The following is a 26,055-nucleotide window of genomic DNA, read 5'->3' on the forward strand; positions in this document are numbered from 1 at the left end:
TTGTTGTTGTTGTTGTTGTTGTGTGGGTTTTTTTTCTTTTGGTTTTTTTTTTTTTTTTTGTTTGTTTTTTTTTTGTTTTGTTTTGTGTGTGTGTGTGTGTCCTGATTTTGGTACAGATATCTGTGTCTCTGTTCTTTTTGGAGGGTTTTAGTTGCAATAGTTTATTCCCTGGCTGGCTGTTTTCGAGGTGAAATTTTAATGCACTGCATTTCTTTAGGATTTTTGTTTTGTGATTGGCTTTGATTGATTTTTCTTTTTTCACCCCTTTCTCTTTTGGAAGTATGATGGAAGATGGTTATGAGGAAAGGATTTTCAGTCAGTGGATTATTCACTCTTTAGTCTCTGAGCATTGTTTCCATGAAATATTTTTGCATGTACTTGAGTGCTTGGGCATAGTTTTCGTGTTGTTCCTCCATTCCCATTGTGATCCTATGTTTGTAATAAAATAAAATTTCCAAGAAAGTCCTGCAAGAAATACCAAAAAGCTAATGGGAAGACTTAGTTTTTGTGACTCTCTACAAATTATTAAGTGGTTTGAGGGAAAGAAATATGGTTATGTATATAAATTTGCAGGATGGCAGTGGTAGTTTATAGAACTGCCTGCTGGTCTCCTCTGTGCACCAGAGACCCCACAGAGAGAGCAGGACTCGATTTTTTTTTTTTTTTTTTTAAAGGCTAAATTCCATTTCTGGCTCATCAAATCCAACTCTTTTCACATGGTGAGTTCCAGTGCACATGCTGTACAGCAATTGCAATCATGCACAGTGTAAAACATACCACAGAAACAAGGAGTCTAACAACATGAGATGATTTTCAGGCTTTTTGATTTTACTGTTGTCTGTTTTTCTCCCCTCCTCCCGAATAGAATGATTCGTGCTTCCTATTTGCTGTTTTTGTGTGCCTGCACTGATTGCTTCAACTGTGACTCACATGCAAGCCTTGAGAAGAGGTGCCTGTTTTATCAAGGCAGTTCAGCACATGGCCATGGCTTGTAAATCAGTCCAAGCCATCCTAAAATGCTCATTTTCTGTTAAATCAGCTATTCAGCTGGCAAACACAATCCTGATGAAGAGCATAAATTGCATTGCTGAGGCAACTTTCTTTAGGTTTATTTTCCAAGCCATAACCCGGAGGTCTGCTTTTCCCTTCTCACACAGTGGCTCAAATGAAAGTTTTTCTGGTGGCTGTTGTTCAAAGAATAGGATTTTTTCCTTCTCCTCCTCCTCCCATTCTGGATCATTTCAGCTTTTATTCAGTTTAATAAATGAACATCTCCATTCACTACGCTGGTAAAGCAGGTCACTCTCTAAAAGCACCCACCTAGCTTCTTTTTCAATAGTGTTTGACTATTGAAATTTTAACTGGAGCAGAAACCATAGTTAAAGAGTAGGAAAATCCTTTTTCCTCATACCCTCATTGATTTCTGTTGAAGCAAACAGATGAGCTTATATATAAATATGTATATATGTGCTCTTTTTTTTTTAATGAACAGTGCTGGAATTCACTAAAAAAGGTTAAAATTGAAATGAGTAATCTTCAGCGCATAATGCAATTGTTAATTTTAGCTCCTTGCGTAGGAGCTGTTATGACTTGAACAGCCGGCTCTAGCCTTCATTAGAGAAGAAGCAGGCAGTTTTGAGACAGGTGGAGCTGGATCAAGCTGTGAAAGTGATTTACTTGAAGCTGGTCATTAGTGTTAGAAATCTGGTCCTGTCTATTGCATCCTTGTGCCATGATCATTACCGATGTTGTTATTTACTTTTCATCTTTTCCAGGTTGACTATGGTGCGTCAAGCTCTCTGAAGGACCAGAATGGAGATTGGCCCTCTGAACTGTTAATGGGGACATGGGACTCACGTTGTCGTTGATCATTTGTGTGGACTTAACCAGCAAAGAGCAACAGAAGACACTAGAAGGACAGTGGGAATTATAGCAGTTTTTCAGGTAAATGGCTTCTTTGGTGCAGCTGATATGACTGTAATTGTTTTTCTGAACACTCTGTAAGCATGTAAATGAGCTGCAGGCTCATGAAGAGTGTGTGTGCATTTCGTGATGAAAATCGGAACGAATTAAGGATTATTTAACAAACCAGTTAAAGGTCTTGCCACTCATCGTGTTCTGAATTTTCGTTAAAGGGTTCAAGTTTCAATTGTGACTGTAGAATAGCCAGTATCATCAGCCCTCTTAGGGAGACCGGTGGAAGGAAGATGAATAACTTGAAGCTTGACTTGCCTTATTGTGAGCTAATTTGTGAGTTTGAGATTCCAGTCAGTTTGCTTGTGAACCATGTAGCTTCATATCTTGTGAAATCCACAGTCCTTCTTAAACAGGAAGATTATATAGGAAATTTTATTTGCTTGTATGAAAACGAAAGCAAAAACTGGAAAAAGTAAGTTTTTACTTTTGCTAAGTTTTTAAAACACAGCTTAAAAAAATAAAGGTAAGTGATACCAGATCTGTAGAATGCTTAATTTCAAACTGTAAAAAAACCACGACAAAATGTGGTTTTGCTTAATAGCCACTGTTTAGTTGTTGAGAAATGGTAAGGTGTTGCAAAAGACCCTTTCTGAAATAACTCCGTTTTTCAATCACATTTGTTTTTCCTGAAGATGCTTCTTAAGCCTAATGGATGGAGAAAGAAAAGATAAATTATTCATGAGTTGGATTTGACAATTGATCAGTGGGAGAGGCTTCAAGAGGGAGGTGGGGGGAGAGAGAGAGAAAAAGAGAGACAAAATAATAATAGGCTATAACTTTGAAAAGCTTTTAAAGCCTCTATACAACAATCTGTTGAGCTGAGAATAAATGTGGTTCAGTTAAGATATCTTCATTAGAAGTACCTACCAAGAGCTTCCTGTAGGATTTTCCTTTAGTATTGGAGAGTGATATGGGGTTTGGGAAGAGGATTAGAGTTTTAATAATGGAGCTTTTGGGTTGATCCCTGAAAATGTTGACCCTGAGAACTTTACAACCAAATATAGATTTTATGTTTATATTGAATGATTAGCTCTTAAAAAAATTATATATATATATATGTATGTATATTTAAAGTGGTAGTGAGCACCATGGCTTCTGCTATGCATAAAACTCATGTTTGATTGCTAAAAACAGTGTTGTTGCTCACGCTTGGTTTTTATTTGTATTTGTTTGGCTATTATCTTTTATTAAAGGAAAAAAATGGAAAAAATATTAGAGGAGGGGAGCACTGAGATGCCATACACCTAGAAGTCTGAATGGGTCATTCCTGCCTAGTGCCACTGAGCCCTGTAGCAGAGAGTACCTCACTGTCTCTGCCTGCACCTTGACAGTCCTGGGGCTGGGCTGGGTCGTCACAGCACCTTGCCTTATATCTGCTCTCCACAAAGACTGTTTAATTGGCGATCTGCTTGCTTAACCTGGCACAATTCTGCTGTTACCCAATATTGTTGATTCAGTCCATCTCTTCAACTAGGACATACGCAGTTTTCCACTCATGAGCTGCATATTTTAATTTCTTTATAAAGGAAATGAAATTAGGAAATAAATAATAAAAAAAATTCACCTGCTGTGGTTTTTTTTTTTATGTGTGTGTTTGTGTTGTGATAACTTGACCTTTCAGGTCACCAAATCTTGTTATTTTAATTTCTGTCTGGAAGAATGTCTGAGCAAGGTAAACTGAACCAGGAGACAGCAGAGGAAGCTGCAAAAGAGCAGGAGACTGCCATCTCCGAAGCCAATCCAGACAACTGTATTCTTAATAAGTCTGAAAGCTCAGAAGTAGAGGAGGAGAAGCTCAGCGATTCCAAGACAGAGCCGCAGGTAAGACAAGAATAACGAATGGGGTTGTGAAAATATCAATGTGATACCATTCCTTTTCCATTTTTGCGATTTCTTTCATTGCCTACACTTCCCCTATTTTTTCTTTACGATTTTGAGACCATTTCTGTTTTTTTCCTTTTTAAATAATTTATTTGTTTGGTTTTATTTTGGGTTCTTCTTTTTTTTTGCTATAAAATAAATCCTGTTAATTGTTACACCTTTCAAGCTCTTTAGGCTGTTGTCCTTGTTATTACTTTTTCTGAGAAGTTCATTTCTAGACATCTGTGTTAAAACTTAGTGAAATATTTGACTGTTTTACCTCACTGAGATTTAGAAAACTACCTTGATCTCATGAATTTACAGGTAATACTAATGAATAACTACTTAATATGTGGTTTGGTTTGTAGGTGTTACTGCCAACAAAAAGTTGTTATGCAAAGCCTAAGAAGGTAATTTGATAAGAAGACTTTATCGGATGAGGGGGTTTTAATCCTTTTTGCTCAATCAAATATAAAAATAAAGGGAGACTCTACAATTTAAGAGGAATTTGGAGAGGGGGAGCATTTACTTAAGTATACTTTTTCTTACCTTTTTGTTATATCCAAAATTACAGAACACTGTGCAGTGTGGGTTTTTTTTGTTTATACCTGTTCATAAAATGAATAAAAATGAGCAGAGATGATTCTTGATTTTTCCCTGCTTTCCAAACAGGGTTTGGGAAAGTTACTTTTGCAGTCAGAAACTGATTTAAAATGTCATTTAGAAGTGATTGAGTCTATATGTTGGTAAAGCTCTTGTCATGCCCATTTTCCACTGAAGTGATAACTGCTTCTCTTTTTTTTGCTATACCCAGAAACGAGGTGCAAATCAGCAGAAAAAGAGATCCAAGGTAAGGGTCCATCTCTGTTTGGAATTGCATACCACAATAGGATGAAGAATTTCAATTAAATGTCTGTCTGCAATTGAAATGGTAGCCTTTCAACACTTGTGTGGTGAATGCTTTTTTTGTTTATGCTGTGGGTTTTTTTCTACCCCTTACCCCATATTCCTGTTGCACAAAGACAGACAACTGCCTCTAAATATAATGTGTCAGACTTCACTTTATCCATCATACTTTTATGCTACTGGGCTTACTGTGTGCTTGTGTTAGACAGCATGTGTGCTTCTATGTGCCACTGGAGAAGGAAAAGGTACATTCCTTTTGCTTTAGTAATGTTTCTCTAAGAATTTTATTTTAGTGGATTAATCTTGACAGAAAGAAGCAGAGATTGTTGAGTTCCCTAAGGGGGGGAGAGTGGGGGTGCAGGGATCAGAAGGAGCTTCTAGGAACAAGTGAAATCCTAAAAACTTCTTTTAATTTTTCAAGTGCAGATCCATAACACCTGCACATTTTATTGTCCATGTTCCTTGGATATAGTACTACTAAAAGAAGGGGAGGGATCCTCAAAAACAAAACAAAACAACAAACCAAATGACAAAAGGAACCTTTGAGTTTATGTTAAATTACCTTCAGTATTGGATTATCTGTTCTTTACTGTAACACTTTTTGGTAGAACTGAGTTAACTGTAGCAGAAATGATTAAAAGGAAAAAAGAAACCTTCCACCTTCCCTGTGGCAAATGGCTTGCTGCTTAGAATCCTTCTCTATCCACATTGAAGGCAAATACATTCTTGCTGACGGGGTGGTTAATTGTTATTTGGGATATTTAGGAACAGCTGATGTGGACAGATTATGTGACTTGGGGTCAGTAGTAGTGTTTTCTGTTTTGTTTTCTCTCTCTCTTATTCAGTCAGGAGCTAAAGGAAAACTTGTCCGGAGTCTTGCTGTGTGTGAAGAGTCGTCCCCTCGTCAGGGAGCAGAAAATCTTCATGATAATCAGGTACATTTGCAATTGTTGCTGTTAGCTGCATGGTTGACCTCCATCTTCAGTTGCATGATTGTGTTACTTAATTGGGCATTTAACAATGTCTTTCTTGGGGGAAAAAATTACATCCAACAATGAACATGTTTTTATGGAGTTATCTGGTTTAGCGTGAACTTTATTTTGAAATCTTAGTTTTATACTATATCACAGGGTGTTGTTTGCTTTTTTTTCCAGACCCCCTGAAAATTTCAGCAAATGGAAAAGAATTCAAAAGTATTCAGATTTTAAAATTTAAAAAAATAGTAACAATCAAAAAGAATATTAATATGTTCTTTTCTCTAAGGCTATCTCTTTCGAGGCTGCACCAAATACAGTTATGAATATGCTCTGGTTTCTGGTTCCTCTAAGACTCCAGTTCATATCAGTGTGCCCCTTCACGTAAAATTCAAATGTCCTTCGCTCTCTAAAATACATTGATAGAGCCAAGGATGCTTCCTACTGAGTGGCATTCGTTTTCTAAACTCTTGGTGTAAATTATCCTCTATCAAAAATTGTGTATTTGAGTTTATCTGTACTGGTAGTGTTGTATTCCCAGCAGCTGCTAGAAGTTCTGTCCTCTGCACCCCTCACCTCGGACAATAACATTGGTGGCAGTCTTTGTAGACTAACTTCAAAAAGTACTGCAAAAAGCAAAAGTTAAGCCTCAGTTACTCCTCTTTGCTTGCCTAGTGAGAGCAAGGCTTAAAAACCCCCAACTAATCTAAACTCAAAATGTCATGAATACCACCTATAATGTATGAGATGTTTATGTACAGTTGAGACCAGCTATCAAGAGAGCTTGAGCAAGTGGCTTCTTGTGAGCTTAGCACAAAAATAAAAAATGACATTTAAGTGTACTTTCTCACTGTTTCCTCTATTGACTTGAAATGAAACAAATCTTTCTCTCCTCTTAGCTCATAAATAAGGAGAGGTTTTTCTATTTTTATAAATTTTTTGAAAGACCAAAAACCAAGTTGTTTAGCAGCAGGACATCTACATGTTCTACTGCTCTACAATGATGCTTATGCAGTAGATGAGCAGGTTATTTTATCAGTTGTTCTGTTGTAGGTAGAATGCTTTCTGCTTGACTTGCGTTACTCAAAATGCGTGGCTTTTGTTCTGATTTTGTTTGTATTTTCTATTGTTTAATGGAGAATGAAAAGGAGAACAATATAAAGAGATTGTATTAAGCATTGCTGGTAGTTTATAATGTACTGCACAGGACCTGTATTAAAAGTCAGAGAGACTGGCAGGTGATGAGGCAAAATCCCTATCCTTACACCAGGCAGAGTTCCTGTTACACACAGACTCTGATCTTACCTGACTGACCAGCTGTGGCAAAGATTTCTTTGACTGTCTTAAAATATTTATGGGAGGTGAAATGTCTCCCTTGACCCCAGCATCTGTTTCCTAAAGACACAATTGGCTTGGTGTAATTAATGTGATAGGAATTGCCCTTTTGCTCTCACTGATCTTTTACCAATGAATGTGGCTCAGCTTTGCCATGGAAAGCTGGACCTGCAGGCTCCTCCTTGGGCTGGCTGAAGGATACAGGAAGTTTTGTGCCAACCAAATTGTTTGCTTTCACTTTAGAGGAGAAATAGCTTGTTTTTAGGTTTGGATTTTTTTTTTTTTAATTTTAAAATTATTATTTTATCTTACTGGTTTACAAACCACAGGGAATTACTACCAGAGAATGTACGGTACATTGCCAGAACTACTGAGTATGGATTGTACTGCAGACTTGATGTTTGTATTTATATTTGAATACTTGCCTTCATTTTCCTGTATAAGGAAAAAATTGTTTACCTGTATTACTTGATCTTGAATGCTTACCTGATGGTTCGCTGTGTCCTTACTTAAAAGAAATGTTGCCTTTAATGTTATACTATTGACCAAGAAGTGTATTATTGCAAATTGAATATTTATTTTGTTGTTCTCTATACTTGTATCAATGTATTTATTAACATTGTATTTTATTATTGAGAAAAATCAATAAAAAAATCTAAGAAAATATACAGTAGCTTGCTTTCACGACTCTACAGCCCTTTTGTGTGTTTCTTCTAGTGCAGATAAATCAGTATTACGTTACATGTAAAACAGTATCTACTGTATGTTCATATGTGTGCTGTGTTCATATGGCTGTAAAGTCCATCATTTTCATATGTGCATTTTTAAGAACCACTGTGAAGCGTAGGATTAATATCCTGGGAACAGCATGGCCAGTTACATTTTTCTCCTGTTGAAAAGCTAGCAGCACAGTCACTCTGCTGCAGGCAGTGCAGAGAATCAAGAGTTATCCTTTGGGGTCAGTTGGCAGTGTTTGATCCTAAGTTTGTTATTTGAAGAGAAATTCAACTGCCATTTGAAGTGAAAGAAAGCAGGCACAGAGATAGTCTTCTGAGCACAACTGAGAAGGTTAGGAAACATTTTTCTATGAAGCTTTACCTCAAATGACCAGGAATCCCACTCCTTCCCTCTGTAGGCTCGATTTCTGGACAATACTGTCAGCCAAAACTAACAGAAGTAGGAATTAAGGATGGTAGGTCAGGTTAAATTTTGGGCCCAGGGTTTTGTTTCTCTTTTACAATGCTTTTCATCTCAAGTCTTTTGTGCAACATTCAAACTTTGCAAAAAGTCAATAACGATTCAGCTGAGAAGTTACCAATTTCTGTCTTACTGTGGCATGTTTATGCTGATAACCCGTTCTGTTAGGAGCTTGTCTTACATGTGTTGTGATGGCTGATTTGTAGTTCCTTAAAGAATTCAAAAACCTAAAATTTGTAATAATTACTGGAAGCATTTTTTGAATTCATAATTGTCTGGTTGTTTAAAACCCATCCCTTACTTTATCTAAAAACCCAGCCCTTACTTTAATGTTTTCTATTAATCTTTTTGTATGCTAGTATACTTTGAAAAATTGTGAAGGAAGGGAATTTACTAGCATTCAAGAAACTCCAATTTTCTCCAGTATCGGTGAATTAGGTTTTTATCAACATAATGCTAAAATGTTGTCAGGCATGCCGGACTCTCTTTTATTAAAGAAGATTGCTTTACCAGGGGGTTTTGTGACAGCTTACTTCAAACATGCCTTTTTACACTACTTAAGCATATAGCATTATTTTGAACACTTTTGTTTTTCTTAAAAGAATAAAACACAGACGTATGCTTCCTTCAATTTTGTCCAACCAGATTAAGATTTCTTGAAATATGTAGATTGTGCTGTGGTAACTTCTAAAGAAAACTATTTGGGTTTTGTTAAAACAAAGCCAGTATAAAATAATATTGTAAGCAGGGAAAACCAATTTCTTTAAGGGAAATCAGAAAATACAAACCAGCTTGAATTCTCAGTTTTAATTAACTTTTAAAAGCTGAAACATGCTTTCAAAGGGACTCATAGTCTCTGAAATACTGACTTTTTGAGGATAAAAGTTGTGAGCTGAGAAGTTCACTTATTACGATGTGCTTGAAAAATCACAGTGCACATTTCACCTCTTTTGCTAAAGGCACATCTCTGTATGTCTTTAAACGTAAACTATCTGATAAGTTAGTAATTCCTCTTGTATACAACTGAGTATATAATTTGCTGGCACGCTTCAGCTATCAGACCCAGAAGGCTCAGTCTAGCTGATACTGCAATTACGTGTGCAGAACAGTTCACATGAACCTACAAGTTTTCTAGAGAGGGGGAAAAGTGATATTTTTCAGATATCTATCCACTGATCATCACTTAACACGTGTAGTATTAAATTATAGAATTAATTAAGAAAGTCCATATAAAATGTATTTCATTGTTCTAATAACTCTTAACATGAGAATCACTGAAGGGGAGAATAATATAGTGCCCTTAATATAGGGAGACTAACATTTTATAGTATTCAAATATTAGAGAAAAAAAACCTACTTACCAGTAGAATTTGGCCTCTAAGATGTCGTTACTGTCCTGGCTAAAAAACCCACATTTTTCAAATAGGAAAGAAATGTATCTGGCTTCAACTTTTCTAGCTACACATAGTTTAATGCCAATATCTGCAGGTTGGAAGCCATTGGAAGCTCACTGAATCTGACCCATAATTTATCTATCTTTTTTTCCCAACAGGATTCAATCCAACTGCAGCTTTCCAGTTTCCCTAGCTTACAAGAAGAAGATAAATATAATAAAGATGACTCCGAGAAAGAAAAAGAGAAGGATAAAAATAAAGATAAAAACAGTGAAAAAACCAAGATCAGAATGTTATCAAAAGGTGAACTTAAAAATATTTAAATACTTATGATTTCTGTTGTATAAAGGATTGTATATTTTTACAAGCATATATTTATTTGTGTATAAATACATAGTAGGAGTGTTTTCATACTGAAAAAATTCATAACCTGAAATGTACGTGCATGAGAGTGTTTTTCATACAAACATCAGGCTTTGAGAGTAAATATATAAATATATATATGATTATATAATAAGTTTACAACACTAATATACTTTTTTTCCAGATGAATGATAATATATTGGCATGTAACTTGTGCAGTGTAGGCAGTGGAGAGTAATCCTCTTTACTATTGCTGGTCTCTCATGGAGTATTTATCTTAAATGCTTTAAGGAAACACATCCTTGACATTCAACCTCAATCTCAATCTAGTATTATCACCTACTAAGACTTATTCAGGAAAGATCTTGTATCTAAGTTTGGTATTGTTTTTTAAATCTTTTTATTAATCCATGGTATACAGTTGCAGTGTAATCTCTCAAAATAATCATTGCCTACCTGGGTGTGGATCTGCAGCTGGTGTGAATAGTCATTTGGCTCCAACTGAGCTCTCACAGTTCATGCCAACCTGACGATCTGTCTGTACTTTTGAGTCAGAAGATAATGCTGAAAAATTAATTCTGACTACTGTCACGCATCCCTATTACCTGCCCACTCCCAGGCGTCACTGGATTTCAGTCTGTTAATGCAAATAGAGTTCTCACTGGCATGATTCCATTTATGTGTACAACATTTATTAAGTGATACAAAGAAACATTGATGAATAGAACTTTTTTTCCTCATTTTAAGGATTTTTTTTAGTTGTTTAAAGGAAGAACTTTTCAGAGTCTTGAGTGGGGTTGAAGGTTTGCCATGTTTTCCAAATAACCTGCCGTTTCTTTCAGTGTTTACTTTTGGTGCTGTGTTCTCAGTGGAGTGGTACAGAGGAACCATGAATGTCCCCCTGATGCTTCAGAACATAGATCCCTCTAAACTGAACTCCAAATGAGCACTTTCAGAGCATATGCTTTCAGATTATTGCTGGAAAATGGATTTTGATTTATAGCATAGCTTAATTGTAACTATTGAAATGAAATAAATGAGTGGAGGGTGTTTGTTTTTATTTTTCAGATTGCAGCCAAGAGTATACAGACTCAACAGGCATAGATTTGCATGAGTTTCTCATTAACACGTTAAAGAATAACCCCAGGTAGGTATTTCCTGTGTTAGAGCTGGCATTTCTGAAATTATAGCTGGCAGTCTTCAACTTCCCATCACTGTTCACTGTGTTTTATTTGTTCTGAAGATTGCTAAGAGGGAAAATGTAGAGGAGGTAGCCTGTTAACTGAGAAGAATGCTATAAAAAGTCATCAGCTTCTACTCCCCCATACAGTTACCCATTGCTTAATTTCATTTTCAGTAACATCTGGTCTTTGTCCTTACCTTCTTGTATACAGCTCTATGTGGTGATTGCAGTAATACATTATAACTATTGCGGTTGGATATTTCCATATAAGTATAAAATAGCTTTCCCTTAATTGTGCTGCACACAATTAAAATCCTGTGCACAGTGCCAAGTTCTGCTCCTAATATTCCCATAGTTTTCATTTGGAGCTACAGGCCCATCTCATCATTAAATTTGCCTCTAAACATCTAAGGAAGGATCTGTAACATTTTTATATGTTGTGATTTTTATCCTTCCTTTCAGTTTGATCTGTTAAATAGGTACCATGCAATTCTGCAACCACAGAACTGGGAATGATTGGGTACCCAACAGCTTGCATAACCTCTAGTATAGACGGTGGAAGGTCCTTCAATCACTTTATCTGTGCAAAATGAGAAAGTTCAAAAGAACTAAGGAGTGATGGGACTCTGTCAAGCTTAGAAATGTGTGGAAATATGCTGGAGAAATTTTTGAATGTTTTTGGCAGGAGAGGATGGGGAAAAGGAATATCTGAGACCTTCCAGTTGAAAACAGAGCATTTTGACGGAGAAATACTGTGGCATTGCCTCCTGGGAGCCATAGTTCAAAGGTGTTGTTCTCCGTTGTACTCTTTAACTAGATTAGATATGTCCAATCTTCTTGCAGCAAATCAATGCCCTATGGAAGATATGTCTCAGGCAAAAAGTTGAAAATTTCTGTGGGTAGCAGCTCTTCTTGTGGTGAAAGAACTAGGTTAGCTGGAAATCTCATTTTCCATCAAAAAAGGGGTGGAAAAGGACCAAAGCTATCCATAGCAGTCAGATCTTTCTATGCAACACATAGTTTGCAGCCTGTTGTGGCTGGAAGCACTTTCAGACCGTAGCTGAGCTCAGAGAAGAGCAGAATCTGTCATATATGTCAGCGAAGCTGCAGCAAAGCAGGGTGCAGTCTTTTCCAGATGAACCAGGGTAAAGCACGTTTCATTTTTAATCAAGATGACTGACAACGCTTGCAAAATATGATACACTTTCAAATGCTGATATATTAATTTTTCCTCTAAAATGTCTATTGATAGTTGATGGTACAAATCCTTGTGTTTCTTTTTGGCAGGGACAGAATGATACTCTTGAAAATGGAACAGGAAATTATTGATTTTATTAGTGACAACAAGTAAGTCGAGTTCCACACTTGGTTATTAAATCATGTGCTTGTGTTGCAATGTGAGTTGTGCACAGGATTCGCTCATATGGACCACGGTGCTCCTGAGAGCTGTTACTGGCATGCTGCAAGAGCAGGCTTTTATTTCCTGACACGTGGTGGTACTGCTTAAAATACAGTAGATGTAAATGAAAACCTTTTGCTTTTCATTGTGTTGTAATTGCACTGCACTCTGCTCATTTAGGTCTGAAAATATAATTAAAGCTTTTAGTGTAGAGAATAATCTACACTAAATAAATCTGTTATCTCTTGGCTCTTCCTTTGCGCTATATTATTCTAATGCGTTGGAAAATAAAAATGAACTTGGGTGGAGGGATTCTTGCTATCATTAGCTCTTTATAATAAAATGTTTCTGCAGCTTTAAAAATAGAGAGTCAGAATAGCCGCAGAGGAAGAAATTATGCTGACGGGAAATAAGCATTTTGTCAGTAATAGAGAAAAAAGAAGTATTTGCCAAACAAGATCTTTCCAGAATCATCCTGCATCTGACCTTTGGGAGAAAGGCAGAAATCTATTGCCAGTGTTTCAACAAATCTGTAGGATTGGTTGAGCAGGGAGCATGAGTGTGTATGTGGGGTGGTCAGCAGATGAATTCCTCCCGACACACAGAATACTTACTAGGTACCATGAAGCATGAGCTTTGTTTGTTTCAATGTAGCACATGGGAATGTGCTTATAGAAAATGTAAAAATAATTCCTTTTTTTTTTTTTCCCCTCCAGCCTTCCTTTAGTGCACATTTATATGTCAATGTGCAATGGAGAAATTTTCGATTAGATTTCTCTCCACTGTATTATCAAATGTATTGCTGTTTTCATCTACTTATAGCTCAGAGGGAAATGTAATTATCAATGCTATTTGTTTCCTTTCTTTCTAGTAATCACTATAAAAAGTTCCCTCAGATGTCGTCGTATCAGAGGATGCTAGTGCACAGAGTGGCAGCTTACTTTGGAATGGATCACAATGTGGATCAGACTGGAAAATCTGTAATTATCAACAAGACCAGCAATACAAGAATGTAAGTATTGCTACTGTTGTGTAACACTGGTGTGTTTTTCCTTGTTCCCTTTCACAGTACAAGAGCTGGTTTGTACCATGACTGCGTGGTGTAATTTTTTATATATATATTTTTTAATTTATTTTTTTAGCAAGAGTGAGTGCTGTTTATTGTTTTCTAGGGTGGAAGGGGAAGACAGGGCTCTCATTTTGAGGTTATACAAGGATAGAATGATATATATAAGGAGAAATCAACCTTATTGGTGTATTACAAGAAACTTATCACAGTATCTTGGAAAGTTACTTTTCCTTATTCCTTAGTGCTGCCACTTTGCTATGGAAGTAATCTCCTTGCTTTATATGTCACCTGATACCATAGGGCTGTACTTGTAAATAACCCAGATGTGTTTGGAAGACTGCCTCTCTTCCATTGTTCTGGCTCTCCCTGCTTCAAGAGTCATTTTCTGCCCAGCCTGATTATTTAGGATATGGTTCCCTTCCACCAGCTGCCACCATTCATTCCCTTTTCTCCTTACCCCCTCCTTGTTCCACTATATTTTCTCTTCAAATCTCACTGTTTGACCACGGTTTTTCGGTGAAATTTAAATTCCTTCTGATGGTTCAAATGTATTGGAAAATTCCTGGCAGGTTAAACTTGTGCTGGCATGCGTTATATGCTCCTCCATGAACCAGAAAAAACTTTATATGAAGGTCCCTGGCTAATTCAGCAAAGGTGCAATAATGTGTCCTTGCCCAATCAGCATCGCTTTTTCTACCAAGTGCCATACGTGTATTAAATGTAGCCTTCCTCTCACTCTCTACCTATAAACTACATAATGAAGAGGAAGTAATTACAACTGAGTAATGAAGTTCTGGTATCTGGTATTGGAACAGGAAAGCCCAGTTTGAAAATTGTGTACTTCCTGTATTCAATTAGTAGGAGAAATGAAAACATTTATTTCATTTATATATCCAGTAGTTAGGAGATTTATTTATATCATGTTGCAGAGAGTATTTTTTTAAATGTTATTAGCTTGTCCTGTAGAAGGGTAGAGGGACTACCTAATTTTGCAGGATCAAAACCTGAGCCAAAAACATTGGTACTTGCTATTTCACTGAACCCTAAAAATCCTCCATATGTATGAAATAAATTAAGATCATGGACAGTTTAATTTAGATCCTTTTCCTGGGCTATGCCTGAGATACTTGGGCATCTATAAAACAGCACTTTTTTTTTTTTTTAAAGGTTTGATTTTCAGAAGTCAAGAGAATTACAGTAGTTCAATAAAACACAGGCTGAGAAGGCTTAGCCTCAGGGTCTGGTAATACCTGCCCCTGCACAAGGGCTATATTTGAATAAGAAAAAGCTGGGTATGCAGCAAACTGGTGTTCAGTTTTGGGTGTAAATAAGGAAAAAAATAGTCTCCTCTTAAGCAAAACAATCATATTTGAATGCTTTTTAGGCATTCTTCTCTCTTTAAAGTTCTCCCTTTTTGCTTCACATCTGTGTCACTGCTGTAGCAGTGCGCACCAACTACTACAGATCTTTCCTCACAGCATTGCCTTCTCCTGATTGACTTGACAATAGAATGCAATCACATTAATATCTGTAAATGCCTTGCTCTTTTGTGTGGCCATCATCTCAGAGATAGGCAGCACTGGAAAGTGCTGCTGGAAGTGCTTGCGCAGCGCCTGTGGAGAGGACACTGAAGCCTTCTTCAGCAGTCAAAGCTTTATCCCAGTGCTCTGGTGAAACTGTGGCTACATACATGGTGGGAGTGAGCAAGCAAGCCTATTTGCCAGGCATGAACTGGCATCCTTGTGGGTAAGCTCACCAGGCTGGACGTTACAGGGGTATAATGGATCGAATGACCCTTCCAGCTGTGGTCTTGCAAACTGGAGGTGAGGCCAGACAGACTGGTTCTGATTCCTGTCTAGATCTTCCAGAAATAAACATAGGGCTTTGGCCCTCTGTTTTCTGTGAGTACAGTTGTTTTGTAAGCATCGCAGAAGCTGCAGTTTTCTTCCCTCTTCAGTGAATTGGTGGTAGGTAACTGGATTATGCGAAGCTCATAATGCCTTGTGGTGCTTCCAGTGTGTTATTTACATTATTTTGATATTGCCATAAAATAAAGCTTTGTAGAAGTGGCTCTTTCTTTTCATAACTGGAGGAGATGGCATGTTTTTTTTTTTAAATGTCCCTGACTCTGACAGAAAATAGCGGGTTATTATGTAGCATGAATAAGGGCTGATGAGATTTTATTATCCGCAGCGAATATTGTGTAAGTTCCACATCTGAAAGCGTCTGATGTGATTTCATGTGTTCTGCATTTCACTACTCTCAGAGGAGACAGTTTTGTGTGGTTCAGAATCAACACCAAATACTGGGAATGTGTTGACTCTATTAATTACTACTTGGACAGTATCCAGAATACGGAAGAATCTGAAGAGCGTCTGAAACGCTGTTCAACGTGGTTATGCTGTGCTGTAAGACTGAGCCTTGATGGCTTTATGTGAATTTATGGAGAGGCCCCACAGACAAATGTTATGAAGATTTGCATTTTGGCAATAAATTATCTCTTTATGACGTGGTTTCCAAAGTGCTTTAGCTACATACTGTGGAGAGAGAAGAATGGTCCTACATATTCAAGAATTTGTAAATTCTGTACTATCTGTGGCTTCTTTGGTCGTGTGCCTGTTTGGGAAGAACATATGACTCTGCAGAGTCGCCACGTGGTCTTGAATAAGCACCTTGTGGTGTACCTCTTTGGCTGAGTGAGAGTTTGTGTCACATTTCTGCTTAGGTTTGCAGGTGATGGGTTCTTCCCTGGCTCCAGGCAGTGAGGTGTGTTTATTCTGTTCAGCAGAGACCTCCCGTGCTCACTGCCTGCAGGTGCTTGGAGGTACAAGTGTCAAAAGAGCTAATGGTTTTGGGATGAAAGGGCTATTTGGGAAAAATCTGGTACCAATGCTCCCTTAGAGGTGCTGTGGTGCAGTCTGTCAAATGGGGCACTTGGGATGTGAATGGACCAGATGGGGGCATTTCAGTCCTTTTGTCAAATGACTATCTTAGGGCAATGTGTATCCACTTTTATGAATCTGTGCTTGTAAAGTACCCACTTTAAGGAGGTTTGGGATTTATTTAAGAGGTTGCAGCTGGAAGGAGGGTTGTGACTTCTCTGGTCACTCGTGCTGCTTTACAGAGAGGGGAAAAATGATGGTAAAAATTCATTAGAACTTAAGTCTCTGGGAGTACAACACTAGCTTTCATGAACTTTCAGTGAGGTCTCTCTTAAAAATACAGTCCGACAATAATGGTAATTTGGCAGTGAGAAGAGGATTTATAATGAAGAGTTTAAGGTGCCTCTTTTTTTGTTAATTTTATTGGAATGTGAACAAGTCATACTGTCTTGAAGCTTTTTTAATGAAATTAAATTTTAAAAGACAGTGATGACCTCAACTACCCAAGTGGTTTTTGACCTTAATAAAGTTAAGTTTCTGTACTCTAGCACTTATTACAGGACAGTGGATTTTAAAAACAAATTATCTTTTCATATGATTTTGAAATTTAAAGTAAGTAAAAAAAAAAAAAGATAAATACTGTAAAAGAATATAATTTTTCATGGTCTCATTCTTACAAAGTCCTGCCTAACTAAATCATTTTTGAAATCTTATTCTCAGCACTATACGTGAAAAATATTGATCAGTAAATGATAGAGGAAATTTTGTTGTTGTTTTGTTTTTATAGTCAAAGAACACAAATACTACTTAAAATGAGAAGCCTGCTTTGTTCAGATGAAACTGTTCTTGTGTCACTGTTCTAATGTATATTTGTTTGTCATCTGTATCTGCCTGTCATCTTTCTAAAGATATACAGAAATGTATGGGGAACTTAAAACAGTGAAATGTGATATAAAGAGAAGTTTGGAATTGTGGCAATATGTTAGACAGGGCATCCCTATTTGGAGTCAAAAAATGTGTATGGGCCATCTTCTATTCTGTATATTCCTCATAATTCCTATCAAACAACTGGAAGAATTTGAGGATTTTTGCAGAACTGTTTGTGTTGTTAGATGTATCAGTTCAATCATATTCATTCATTTGATTATCTATAGATAGGTGGAGAAATGTAGGGGAAGTGCATTTGGTGTACTTGATAAATGAAAAGGGTTTTCATTTGGTTGAGATCATCAGCCATGTGACAAGCATGTCTGTACCACAGCCCACACATGCATTCATGTACTTTTTTACATAAGCGTGAGTGGCAGGGCTCATCAGAATGAGCAGGTGGGATGCTTATGATATATATGCTGTGTTTAGACATCTTCATATGTTCTGAGGGTGTAACATACCTATTCTGAACTTTATACCAATTCTCACATCCTCGGTTCTGACTATTTTTTTCCCTCAAGAACACTGTGAGTTATAATCCTTGTGATACTTGTTTTTCTTCCTACTCTCTTAACATAATGTTGGCCCTATTGGAAGGTGTTTTGGTGCCTTTGAGGTGCATAAAAAACTTCAGGCAATGCTAAGCTGTTATGTGTATTACAAGGGTTCCTTATGATCTAGAGATGAACTGTATCAGCAGAAGGAGACATAATGTATAAGTTGTACTTTGAATAACCTCCAAAGCCTTCTTGTTTGACATATAATCTGTGTTATTCTGCCTCCTTTGTATAAGGGTGGTTTGAATCACAAGCAAAGAAGAAAAGTTCTCTTTGGGTTTCTATTGTGCATACACTGACTGATCTTGCTGTAGATAACATCTATGCTAGTAGAGGTGACAATTTCACCAACTTAAGAATCTGAACTTCGGTACAGGATCCTACAGGCACATCAATAAAATGGCATTCACTGAATGTGGCAATTTCAATGAGGAATAGTTTGTAGTTTTTTTTACCCTAGGCCTGAAGTGCCAAGAAGACTTCCTTGAGATGCCAAATGTTACAGCCTTTGAAGCATGCAGAAAAGTATGCCTTTCCTCTTGACTGAATAAGGTATTCAGTGTAAATGACCTTAATTTCTTTAAGCAGTTGTTTGCTGATGGGAAAGATGGGACATTTTAGCCATAGTGACAAATGTATACCTGAACACGAATATCTTTTTTGTAAAACCTCAGTCAAAGCAATTCAGTGTTTGCCAGAGCATTTGAAGAACAGTTTTGTTCCCTGCCCTGTTGTAAACTAGAATAGTTATCTGGCAAATGGTTTGTTGAATGGTATTGTTCCATCTTCGTTTAAGGACCTTATGCTATTCTTAATTATCGCATGTATACACAGAGCAATGATCTCATGAGAGCAGAATTGCTTTTATGAGCCTCACGATGCATGAAAACTTACATGAACACCCTTATTTCTGGTTTTATTATTTTCATTGGACTTTTGCACTGTTTTCTTCAAGGGACTTTGGAGTCAGCTCCATTCCTTCATCTCCTGTTGTATTTAACTCTTTCTCATCTTTGCTACAGAATAGTTGCTCCTTGGCTACTGAGAAATAAACAGAAACTGGAAATATCCAGACTTTAACTCTGGTTTACAATTGCTGTTGCTTAATTGGTGTTACAACGTTGTCTGTTACAAATGTATAGAGAAATATAAGGGTGCATAGTAGATGTGGAGAAACTGTGCAACTGGGAAATAACACTGTAATTGGCCAAGACATTTTGTTCTGTTTTAAGATGAACTAATACATTATGACACTAATAATTTAGTAAGAGCATTAATAAAAGAATAATGTATAATAAAAATGATGAGTTTATGTAGCTACACTGTAATGTAACATTTAAGTAACAAATTACCTTTTTTTTTTTTTTATTTCTTGACTTTTTTCATACAAAAATAACCTGTTTATCTCAGTCTGGGATTAAATTAGGCCCATGATTAGAAAGAAAACCTTTTTTTTCACTACAATAGCAGTTATGTTTAGGTTTTAAGAAACCAGGGTCCTGATAGTCCTTGCTGTGATGCTTATGTTTTAGCCTTTACTTCCTTTTTGTCCTTTCACACTGTACTCTGAGCTGCAGCCCAGAGCTGTGGAAGGCTTTCACATCCGAGAAGTAGGAGGGAACTTCCCGAAAAATGCTTCAGAAACACATTAAAGGGCATTAGACATTTTCAGTTGAAGCTCAGGAAATGGCTGCCTCCAGCAGTGGCCTGAGCCTACTTTTCCTCTGCAGTGCCTCAGCTTATTGTCACAGGAGAGAGCCACATGGAATAATTGACTTCCTTTTATCCAGTCACATGGTGATTGGAGAAGTAATTCAGGGTGTACATGTGCTAATAACTGGTAGAATTATTAGCTTATTGTTATTAGTTATTATCACTATTATGCTGCAAACATTTGTACTGGTCATAAAATTGCTACCTTTCCATAAATGCATTATTTGAGGTTGTGCACATTCATTATTTCACTGCTTGATGCTCATCCTGCAGAGACTGAGAGTAGGACAGCCTTTTTTTCCTCAGCAAGTATTATGCCATTTTACTTATAAGACTGTTTTACATGAAAGATACAAAAGCAAAAACATAAATACTTGGTACACTTGAAGTTGAGCTGAATTTGACCCTTAAATACTGGCTTCATTCTTACTTCAGTGTAAACCATATACTGGACACATAGAAATTACTTATTCTCCAAATGAGATGTTAGGGTTAATGAACCAGTTCTAATAGCTCCAATATTAAATTTTCATCTAATGTAATTTATTAAAATTAAATTGTTTATAATTAAGGTGGACATGTGCTTTTTACAGCTGTTCTATACTGTAATGAAATATTAGTTAAGCATCAATCAGAAGACATTTATGGTACTTTTTTTCTCTATATCTTTTCTTTTTAATCTTTGCAATCACACCAATGTATAGTGTAAGTTTTGTTAAACCTAGAAGGTTATTGTCACCTGCTGTGTGTGGGGAGATGGGAGGTTGTCCGGGAAGAGAAAGCTTTGGAATAGCAAGTAGGTAATTTGGTTGAGGGAGGCTCTTTCTTGCATAAGTAATTAATCCTTGTGCTTGTTCAAGCTGTAGTAGGAAAGTGCTCATTAATCAAGATGCTGTTTGGTCATTTATACTTTCAAATCACTGGAGAGGGATCTTGAAATCTGAGATAGCTCCTGTGCTTTCCTCAGAGATAACGGTACATTGGTAGTAGGGGAAGAAATGTATTTAAATCTGAGCATTTTAGAAATAAGGTGTTGAAAGTTAAGCAAGTAAATTTTAGAGGTGGTCCAAATTGGTTTTATGATTGCCTTTTGCTCTTCTGTTGCATTCCTCATTTTTAATATACGAAATAGGACACATAGAAATATAAAAAGTATTATGAGTTTTGAGAAATCTTTGTCCATTGTTTCTTGCTGTTTCCAGGGTAGCCTTGTGAGGCTGTTTCCATCAGTTTATTAAAAACAGGCCCTCTTCTTTGGGCCAGTGATTGTTCAGAGGATGACTTCTGATCCATAAGTCTTCCTGCTGGAGAGGGCAAAAATGTTCATGGGCATGAAGCAGAAGACAGCACAAGAATTTGTTATGGTATTAATGTGCATACATGGGACATTTAAAGAAATAATAGTTTCTTCATTAGCCCATTGTCTTTTAGTGAACCATCTTGCCTTCATCAGTAGATTTCAAGTCTTGAATTTGCTTCCTTTTTCTCTCTCTGTTCCTTGTTAATTTTTGAACGTCTGAAATAGAAAAGTGTAATTTTAAATAGATCACAGCAGTTATGCAACACTGTAATTTTCAGCCACTTACAGAATATGCCCCATCCTTAAAATCAGATATTAATGAATTCCATAATAAACTATGCTATCACTTTTGAGCCTCTATTAGCTGGAAATAAATTGGCACTGTGCAAGATGTTCAGTCTTAATAGGCACCCTGAATATCAAGAATTAAATCCATTTGAGGAGAGTGAGCAGAGGAAGCAGGTCCCTCAGTAAAGAAATAATCATAGTTTGATCACAGGAGGACAGCAGAGCACTTTGAAGCTCTTAAAATGGTCCTTGCCTAGGAGAGGACATAATGCTTCTGCCCCATCTAGCAGAAGGGGTGGTATTTGCATGTGGCTTGGCTTGCAGGCTTCTCCCTTGTTTTCAAAGCCCATCTTCTGGCCCCAAGATACTGGGCAAAATATTGAAGTTTGTACTCAAGCAGATGCTTAGGGAGTTAAGAGGTACTGTGTTTTTGTATCTATATCTTAAAACAGGATGATTTTCTGGAATTAAGTTTTAGGAAAGGTTATGAGGGTTGTGAGTTCTGCAATGGTACCTCAACATTGGATCAGGTATACTTATATATATACTGTATACTTTGAAAGTATATATATATATATACTTTGTATACTGTATATATACTGTATACTTTGAAATCCTTCAGTAACTGGCCCTCTGCCCTCTGCTTAGTCCACACAGAAAAACTTGGCATGGAAGAGTTTCAGTGTGCATTCTGCAGCCTTCAGCTTCACTGTGGTTTTTGTAATAAGAAACACTACTGGTGCCAGCCCCACTGAAGTTGTATGCAGAGGTACTAAGACTGAGCATCTTGAAAGATGGATGAGGGTGACAGAATAAGACCTGATAGTCACTGAAGGAAAAGTAATTCTATTAAGCATTCGTAGCTCTTTTTTTTCCAGCCCTGCTAGACTTATCTGCAACCCCAGTTAGAGGGGGAGAATGTCTGTGAAAATAACTTGTGACTTTCCACATCCCCATTTAATAATAAATACAGAACATGTTTGGAGTCCAGCTGCTGTTCTGAAAAGAGTATTAAAGAATATGTAGTCTTAAAATGGGGAAAATTTATCATTTGGTATTTGAGGGGCTTTTTCCTCCTTGTGCCTCAGACAAGACTTGTCAGGGTTGATTTTTTTTTTCCCCCCAAGGCTTTTAATGTGCTTTTACCATCATATCAGAAGTTCTTAGTGACTCATGATAAAAGCAGCAATCTGTTAATGAGGCATTTACCTTCAAATGCTTGCAATGTCATTTTGAGTGGTTTTAAGTATTAAGTTGTGATAATATAACTGCACTGTGCTTTAACAATTATCTGTATTTAAATTCCCACTCTAGCTTTTTGAAACTGTGTTTTAGCATTCATCAACCCTTAAATACACGGAACCTATTTGAAGGGTGTAATTTTAGGCTCTCATTCTTGAAATATGTTGTTCTCAGATAATTTAATCAAATAATTTAACCTGTAGGGCTCGACTTCTGCCTTTTTCATTAAGTTGGGGGCTTTTGACCATGATAATATTTGCTTCCGAGTTCTGTAAATTCTCAAACTCTCAGAATACGTTCCTATGCCTCTATTATCAAAACAGGCATTTGTAGTGCAGATAATAGAGTTTTGGCCCTCGAGGTAAAGCAAAGAGACAGTAATGCTTACGCAGTTTTATTGGGGTAGTAATGCAGAGCCCTAGGAGAGCCTTCAGCCTAAAACAAAAAAAAAAAGAAAAGCAAACACAGCAGGCAGATGTAGTAGATATTCACAAACTAGCACAGAAAGAAAGGCCACCATACTGTGTCACAGCATGCCTTCAAAATAGAGGCCAACATGATGTTGGACTGAGCAGTCAGTTTAATTAAAGACAAGTGCAAATAACAAGAAAACACTGTTAAACCATCAGAACACCTGCCTAAGAGTGCCCTAAATCTTCACAACTTCTCTGAATCCTGTCAGCAGCAGTGCTTCTCTCTGGCTCCCACCATCTCATTGCTTTCTTGATGGCATCCTTGCGTAAGATCATTTTTGTTGGTTATTCATTTTGTTCACCAGATGATGATTCTGCAAGTACCCTGGGTGATGTTTTTCCTGTTCTTAGCCCCATTACCCTACCTATTTTTGACTTTGTGTTGCCATGCATTCAGGAGAGGAATATTAATGTGCGGTTCCCTGTTATGTGCATTAAATGAACATTGGATCGCAAATGCAAAGTTCATTTTTTTTGGCTCCTGCATACCACAGCGATCTCCCCTTTTGAACTTGCATTCCTGTATTGCATTCTTTCAGACAGCTACTTGGCTGTTACCTGTGAGGCTTTTGCAGATGACATACACTACTGCGCTTGCTAGATTTTTTAACTACATCAGGTGCTGTACTGCCAAACCCATCTTTTCCACACATGGTGAGGTTGTTGCTTCTTCTGAAAGACATCTTGCAACAGCCTGTGTGCTGTGGTGCTGTCAGAAACATATGCCTCATAATAAAGATTTATGTACTGTGTATAAGTCAGCCCTGACAATACCAGACTGTTTATGTGCTCTGCTAATGCAGTGACTGAGTCTGCAGAACTGTAACATTCAAAAGCTCATGCTTGTCTCTTTCCATTTGTCCTTTTGATGTGTTATCTGTGTTTCCTGATTCTTAGCCAGTTATTTTTAATAAGCTAATTAACTTATTTTAAATGAGTGCAGATTTTTTCCCCACAGTATTTCACTTCTTATCTCCTATCCAAACAGAAGTCTATGAAACTGCATTAGTTGGCTTTGCAGACTCAAGGAAGTGCCCTGTTCCTTCCTTAGTCATGTATCCTAATAGCTATTACCATTTTGCAATGTGTTTTAAAAATCTGTTATTTGATTAAATAGGGAATACCTGGTTAAGGTAGTTAGGGTTTGGGGTTTTTTCATTACTACTTACAAGAGTTGACTCAGAATCAAAAGCATTAAATGAGCATGTAATGGGGAATTCTCCTGAAAGAGTCCATGTAAAAAAATATGCCTGAGGCTTGAACTCTATTTTCTATCATCCAGAGATAAACTGAGGAGAACTCTACTGAAGTGAATGGAAGTAGCTCACATTAAAATCACCGTAATGATAGTAAGAAAAAAAAATCATATAATGCTATCAAAAAACTTCATTTTTTTAAAACTTTTTGACACACAGAAATATTTTGCTGCTTATTTCAGCTTTCCCATTTCCAAAATATAGACTTCACTGTAAGCAATGTGTTCGAAAAAGTGCCTTGGAGCCTTGCTTAAGTAAAGGCTGCAGATGGCTTTTAAGGAACTATAAAATCAGAAAGGCAAATGATAATGGCCGACTTGCAAAAGAAAGAACAGACACAAAGACCACCTAAAAGGTAGCTGATGGAGGTTTGTTCTGCTATGGATTTGTTACTATATATCTGACTTGGCATTTCAAAAAGTGACAGCATGGTTAAGGTTGGAAGGAATCTCTGGGGATTTGACTTGTCCAAGCCAGCCCTGCTCAAGCTGCACCACCTGGACCCAGTTGCCCAAGATGATATCTGGGACCATCCCAAGGATAGAGACTCCACCACCTGTCTGGGCGACCTGTGCCAGTGCTTGGTCACCCCCACAATGAAATTATTGCAAGCACAGAAATAAGAAGTTCCACCCATATCTTCAAATGACCTCCCAACACAAAAATGAGTCTGAAAGAGTTGAAATGATCATTGGCTACCTGAGAAGGAGCAGAGCCACGAGAAATGGGAAAATTGCTCTGAGATTTTACCTGGGTACTCTCCCCAAGTCTGGATCTGGTATTTCACAGAAGTATGTAGAGGTGTTCCTGAATCAGGAAAAAAACGATGTAGTAGGACTAATGGTGCCTGTTACATATTGTGTCTGGCCATTGGGTAAATGGATCACTCGCCAGAAAGTGATCTCTTTTTTCATTGTGGAAGAGAATAGATAAAGAAAAGGTTTCCAAAGATTTTTAGTGATGGGAGCAGACTTTGCAGAAGTTTGCAGGTCCTCAGAGAGTTTTGGGAAGCTTTTCATGGCAAAATGTTGGGGTGCTGCAGAACACCTACTGAAGTTGGCTCCCTGAAGGGGAGAGAAGGGGGGCAAGAAGATGGGTAAGCAGCTGCCTGAGGATGTGCACCCAAGAGCACTGAGCACTTTAATGTTTGTAGTGCCTGATGGAAAGCTTTACAGGGAAGGAAGAAATGTGCTGTGCGTTTTCTTCTGAACCACGTTGCCAGAAAGATGACTAACTGAGGTACCTGACAGCTTTTAGGAAATATGAAATGAGTTCATCTGCAATTTTAGTTTTGTGGACTTGTATTTTCAGGGCACAGATGTTTTGCTTCCACTCATACCATCAAGCAGTAAAAATCTGGATGATCAAAAGGTTATAATAAATAAAACCCAAACAAAGAAAAAACCACCCCAGACTTTACATCTTTTTAGCCTGTGTGCTTTCCTCCTTCCTTAGGGTTGGTTTCTGAGCCTTTAAGGTATAACTGGGTCATGCTTTTCGGTTTCTCAGTAGAGTCCCCAAATTGCAAAAATCCTATTGACCTAAAAGTGTTTTCTGGAGTAGTAGGGCCTGAGATTCTCGAGTGATGCCCTGATTCCAGACATGGGGGATAAATGAAATACTGAATGGGCTAAATGAAATCCTGTCATACAGGTACGCAGCATGTGTACTCCTTGTACACATGCATTTTCATGCCTTTTTCCTTGCACATGACTGTTACCAAGTAGATGGGTGTGGCCAGGGTCATCCCACAAATT

General features: G+C 37.4%; 1 protein-coding gene across 19 annotated transcripts in view; it reads left to right on the forward strand.

Moving 5' to 3' along the window:
• The window catches only part of ARPP21 (cAMP regulated phosphoprotein 21), a 143,888-nt gene that overhangs the window by 35,461 nt on the left and 82,372 nt on the right, over positions 1 to 26,055 (forward strand). For 15 of the 19 annotated variants that reach the window (XR_007630874.1, XM_050331887.1, XM_050331992.1 and 12 more), the window contains exons 2-9: positions 1,776 to 1,944; positions 3,599 to 3,798; positions 4,652 to 4,687; positions 5,589 to 5,678; positions 9,802 to 9,946; positions 11,075 to 11,153; positions 12,477 to 12,536; positions 13,460 to 13,600. Coding sequence is in view for 18 of the 19 variants with exons in the window: in XM_050331887.1 (XP_050187844.1) it covers positions 3,637 to 3,798; positions 4,652 to 4,687; positions 5,589 to 5,678; positions 9,802 to 9,946; positions 11,075 to 11,153; positions 12,477 to 12,536; positions 13,460 to 13,600 (713 nt within the window). In the remaining variant the exon portion in view is untranslated. Of the gene's footprint in view, positions 1 to 1,663; positions 1,696 to 1,775; positions 1,945 to 3,598; positions 3,799 to 4,651; positions 4,688 to 5,588; positions 5,679 to 9,801; positions 9,947 to 11,074; positions 11,154 to 12,476; positions 12,537 to 13,459; positions 13,601 to 26,055 lie in introns of those variants that run through there. The other 4 variants (XM_050331864.1, XM_050331874.1, XM_050331911.1 and 1 more) reach the window with 3 other exon arrangements.

Source organism: Myiozetetes cayanensis, unplaced genomic scaffold (assembly GCF_022539395.1).
Source record: "Myiozetetes cayanensis isolate MyiCay16 unplaced genomic scaffold, myiCay2020 scf1, whole genome shotgun sequence".
NCBI lineage: Eukaryota > Metazoa > Chordata > Aves > Passeriformes > Tyrannidae > Myiozetetes > Myiozetetes cayanensis.